General features: G+C 37.5%; 1 protein-coding gene across 1 annotated transcript; it reads left to right on the top strand.

Moving 5' to 3' along the window:
- The first annotated feature begins 4,053 nt into the window (after nt 1-4,053).
- LOC112644271 (ubiquitin-conjugating enzyme E2 N) lies at nt 4,054-5,279 on the top strand. The gene has a single exon (XM_025422512.3). It carries the CDS (start codon nt 4,120-4,122, stop codon nt 4,576-4,578), a length of 459 nt encoding a protein of 152 aa, XP_025278297.1. The 5' UTR covers nt 4,054-4,119; the 3' UTR covers nt 4,579-5,279.
- Nucleotides 5,280-5,792: the final 513 nt, after the last annotated feature.

Here is a 5,792-nt window from a genome sequence, read left to right as displayed (position 1 = left end):
AAAAATAGGAAAACAGGATAAAAGCATCACCAGAGACCATAAGCAAAATTGAATAGAAATGTTAGCTTTTTGATGTGCTTGGATGGCTCAGTCCATTAAGCAGCCAACTCTTGACTTCAGCTCAGGTCATGATCTCAGGGTATGAGACAGAGCCTTATGTCAGGCTCCATGTTCACGGGGCAGTCTCCCTCTCTCCCTATCCCTCTGTTCCTCCTCCCACTCATGAGGTATATTCTTCTCTCTCTAAAATAAATAAATAAATATTTTTTAAAATGCTAACTTTTCTATTAAGAAGTTTGAGGGCACCTGGGGGGTTCAGTGGTTGAGTGTCTGCCTTCGGCTCAGGTCATGATTACCGGGTCCTGGGATTGAGTCCCTCATCGGGCTCCCCACAGGGAGCCTGCTTCTCTCTCTGCCTATGTCTCTATCTCTCTCTGTGTGTCTTATGAATAAATAGAATCTTTTTTTAAAAGTTTGAAAATAACAATTATACCAAAATTTTGATGAGGAAAAGGGTAAATGCACTGAAAAGTACACCAGAAAAAAAATTCATGTTTTCATTTTTTTGGATAATTTATTTTTTCTAATTGTCAAAACAATCCATAGTAGAAGGGTCAACAAAAGTTTTAACCTGTTAACTGAGATTATTTTAGGATAATGAGATTGTAAGTGAACTTTAATTTTTGTTTTATATTTTTATGTATTTTTTCCATTTTTTGCAATTACAATATATTTATGAGCAGACACAAACAATAAATAATAAATGAACAAAAAAATTCTCCTTTTTAATAATCATGTTTCCTTCTCCAGGAAAGCTTTCAAACCTTTAGAGGACCCTACTCCTCTAAAACTGAATTTGTAACTATAATAAAGAGGATCCAATTTTGATGTTTGCTCACAGCTTGTAGGCCTCACCATATCCTGGCAAGCTGGTCAGAAAAAGCAGGTGCTCCCTCCTTTGGATCCAGCATGAGATTTAAATGACACAAATCCCTGCCTTCTAGGAAGAATTCTCACAATAGCCCCACCCAACAACCACAATAAAAGCCAGAGCCAGTCTCTTTTCTTTGCTCTCTCAAGCCACTTATATGAAATTGAACAAAAGGCAAAATCATGGTTCAGGGCACATTAGTGATGGGCTGGGGCAGGGAGGACCAGGACTTGACTGCAAAGGAAGAAAGAGGTACTTTTTGGGTTGAGAGAAATGTTCTAGATCTTAATCATGGTGCAGGTTTAGGGATGGTACATGTATAATGAAATTCATAGGACTATACAATTCTGGTCAGTGAATGTTGTTGGATATAAATTTTACCTGAATAAAGCTAAGTTTAAAAACGTAAAATAGAAAACCCTTCCAATGTATAAAGCGAAATAGTAAACATTGGCCTAAAAAGATACTTTTTTGCAGCACTAAAAACAGAAACGTAGAATGGGTTAAGAAATTTAAGTAATTAATCAAATACATAAAACAGTGAATAATAAACATAAAGAAACTAGTCAATGATAATACAATAATAGTAGGGAACTTTAGCACCCTACTTACATCAATGGGTGGATAATCTAAACAGAAAATCAACAAGGAAATAATGGCTTTGAATGACACACTGAACCGGATAGATTTGACAGGTATGTTCTGAACGTTCCATTTAAAACAGTGGAGTACACATTCTTTTCAAGTGCACATATAACATTCCAGAATAGATAACATGTTAGGCCACAAGGCAAGCCTCAACAAATTCAAAAAGAGTGAAGTCATACCATGAATCTTTTTTTTTTTTTTTATGATAGTCACAGAGAGAGAGAGAGAGAGAGAGAGAGAGAGGCAGAGACATAGGCAGAGGGAGAAGCAGGCTCCATGCACCGGGAGCCTGATGTGGGATTCGATCCCAGGTCTCCAGGATCGCGCCCTGGGCCAAAGGCAGGCGCCAAACCGCTGCGCCACCCAGGGATCCCCATACCATGAATCTTTTCAGACCATGACTTTATGAAACTGGAAGTCAACCACAAGAAAAAAATCTGAAAAGAACACAGATACCTGGAGGTTGAGTAACACACTGCTGAATAGTGAATGAGGGGCACTGGGTTCAGTAGGTTAAGTGTCTGCCTTAAACTCAGGTCATGATCCCAGGGTCCTGGGATCAAGCCCATGTCAGGCTCCCTGCTCAGCTGGGAAGTCTGCTTTTCCCTCTCCCTCTGCTCAAGTGCTCTCTCTCTCTCTCTTGCTCACTCTCTTTCTCTCTGAAATAAATAAGTAAAATCTTAAGAGCAAAAACCAATGAATGGGTCAACCAGGAAATAAAAGGAGAAATTAAAAAGTACATGGAAATAAATGAAAATGAAAACACAACAGTCCAACACCTTTGGGATGCAGTAAAAGTGGTTCTAAGAGCAAGGTTTATAGCAATACAGGCCTACCTCAAGAAACAAGAAAAATCTCAAACAACCTAACCTTACATCAAAAGGAGCTAGAAAAAGAACAACATACAAAACCTAAAACCAGCAGAAGAAAGGAAATAATAAAGATTAGAGCAGAAATAAATGAGATAGAAACCTGGGTGGGGGGGGGAAGAATGGATCAATGAAACCAGGAGCTGCTTCTTTGAAAAAGAAAATCAATAAAATTGATAAATTTATAGCCAAACTTGTCGAGAAAAAAAAAAGATTCAAATAAATAAAATCATAAATGAGAGGAGAAACAACTAGTATCACAGAAATATAAGCCATTATAAGAGAAGATTATGAAGACTATATGCCAACAAATTGGTCAACCTGGAAGAAATGGATAAATTCCCAGAAATATATAAGCTACCAAAACTGAAGCAAAAAGAAGTAGAAAATTTGAACAGACCAATAGCCAATAAAGAAATTGAATCACTAATCAAAAAACTCCTAACAGACAAAAATCCAGGACCAGATGGCTTCACAGGCAAATTCTACTGAACATTTAAAGAAGAGTTAATGCATATTCCTCTCAAACTGTTCCAAAAATAGAAAAGGAAAGAAAACTCGCAAAGTCATTCTATGAGGTCAGCATTACCCTAATACCAAAACTGTTTAAAAAAAAAAAAAAAACCTACACACACACACATACACATACACAAAACAACCACACACACACACACAAAAGAGAACTACAAGCCAATATCCTTGATGGACATAGATTAAAATATCCTCAACAAAATACAAGCAAACCAAATCCAATACCCACCACGATCAAGTGGGATTTATTCCTGGGTTGCAAGTGTAGTTCAGTATCACAAATCAATCAACATGATGCATAGCATCAATAAGAGAAAGGATAAGAACCTTATGGTCATTTCAATAGACTCAGGAAAAGCATTTCACAGAGTACAAAATCCATTCATGATAAAAATCCTCAACAAGGTAGATATAGAGGGAATATACCTCAACATTATAAAGGCCATATCTAAAAACCCCACAGTGAACATCGTACTCAATGGTAAAAGCCTGAGGGCTTTTCCCCTAAGGTAAGAAACAACACAATGATGCCTACTTTCCCTACTTTCATTCAATATAGTATTGGAGGTCCTAGTCACAGCAATCGACAACAAAAAGGAAAAAAAGCATATAAATTGGTAAGGAAAAAGTAAAACTTTCAGTATTTGTAGATGACGTGATGCTATATATAGAAAACCCAAAGATTCCACCAAAAAACTGGTGAAACTGATAAATGAATTCAGTCAAGTCACAGGATACAAAATCAAGTACAGAAATCTGTTGCACAGAATCTGTTGTACAAAAATCTATACGCTAATAATGAAGTAGCAGAAAGAGAAATTAAGAAAACAGTCCCATTTATATAGTTGCACCAAAATTGATAGGGTACCTAGAAATAAACCTAATCAAAAAGGCAGAAGACCTGTACTCTGAAAACTGTAAAACACTGATGAAAGAAATTGAAGATGTCACAAAGAAATGGAAAAACAGTCCATGCTCACGGATTGGAAGAATAAATATTGTTAAAATGTCTATACTACTCAAAGCAATCTACACATTTAACGCAATCCCTATCAAAATACCATACAATCGACTTCCACTCGTGCGTGAGACGAGCGGAGCGGGAGTCGAGAGCAGAGGCCGAACTCGGGATCTGACAAGATGGCCGGGCTGCCCCGCAGGATTATCAAGGAAACCCAGCGTTTGCTGGCAGAACCGGTTCCTGGCATTAAAGCAGAACCAGATGAGAGCAACGCCCGTTATTTTCATGTGGTCATTGCTGGCCCCCAGGATTCCCCCTTTGAGGGAGGGACTTTTAAACTTGAACTATTCCTTCCAGAAGAATACCCGATGGCAGCCCCTAAAGTACGTTTCATGACCAAAATTTATCATCCTAATGTAGACAAGTTGGGAAGAATATGTTTAGATATTTTGAAAGATAAGTGGTCCCCAGCACTGCAGATCCGCACAGTTCTGCTATCGATCCAGGCTTTGTTAAGTGCTCCCAATCCAGATGATCCGTTAGCAAATGATGTAGCGGAGCAGTGGAAGACCAACGAAGCCCAAGCCATAGAAACAGCTAGAGCATGGACTAGGCTATATGCCATGAATAATATTTAAAACCGATCTGATCAAGTGTGCATCACTTCTCCAGTTCTGCCAAGACTTCTTCCTTTTTTGTTTGCATTTAATGGACACAGTCTTAGAAACATTACAGAATAAAAGCCCAGACATCTTCAGTCCTTTGGTGATTAAATGCACATTAGCAAATCTATGTCTTGTCCTGATTCACTGTTGTAAAGCATGAGCAGAGGCTAGAAGTACCATCTGGATTGTTGTGAAACGTTTAAAAGCAGTGGCCCCTCTCTGCTTTTATTCATTTCCCCCATCATGGTTTAAGTATAAAGCACTGTGAATGAAGGTAGTTGTCAGGGTTAGCTGCAGGGGTGTGGGTGTTTTTCTTTATTATTATTTTTGAGGGGGAGAGGTAGTTTTATTTTAATTCTATGGGCTCCTTTCCCCCTTTTTATGGTGATCTAATTGCATCGGTTAAAAGCAGCTAACCAGTTCTTTAGAATATGCTCTCTAGCCAAGTCTAACTTTATTTAGACGCTGTAGATGGACAAGCTTGATTGTTTGAACCAAAATGGGAACATTAAACAAACATCACAGCCCTCACTAATAACATTGTGACTTTGCTGTCAAGTGTAGAATCCTTCCTTCAAGAAAAAGCTTGTGACCATTTTGTATGGCTTGTCTGGAAACTTCTGTAAATCTTATGTTTTAGTAAAATATTTTTTGTTATTCTAAAAAAAAAAAAATACCATACAATCCTAAGATTTGTATGGAACCATAAAAGACCTCAAACAGCCAAAGCAATCTTGAAAAATAAAAGCAGAGCTGGAGGTATCACATCTGGACTTTATGTTATATTACAAAGCTGTAGTAATCAAAATAGTATGATACTGACACAAAAGTAGACACATAGATCAATGAAACAGAACAGAAAACCAAGAAATAAACCCATATGTATATGGTCAACTAGTTTTCAACAAAGCAGTAAAGAATATCCAATGGGGAAAAGACAATCTCTTTAACAAATGGTGCTGGGAAAACTGGACAGCAAAAATATATGCAAAATGGATTAAAGACCTAAATGTGAGACCTGAAACCATAAAGATCCTAGAAGAGAGCACAGGCAGCAACTTTACGAACATTGGTTGTAGCAACTTTTTCTAGATAGGTCCCCTAAGGAAACAAAAGCAAAAATAAACTATTGGGACTATATCAAAATAAAAATATTTTGCACAGTAAAGGAAGCAGTCAACAAAACT

This window comes from Canis lupus, chromosome 1 (genome assembly GCF_003254725.2).
Source record: "Canis lupus dingo isolate Sandy chromosome 1, ASM325472v2, whole genome shotgun sequence".
NCBI classification, from domain to species: Eukaryota; Metazoa; Chordata; class Mammalia; order Carnivora; family Canidae; genus Canis; species Canis lupus.
This window is presented reverse-complemented; position numbering and strand designations above follow the sequence as displayed.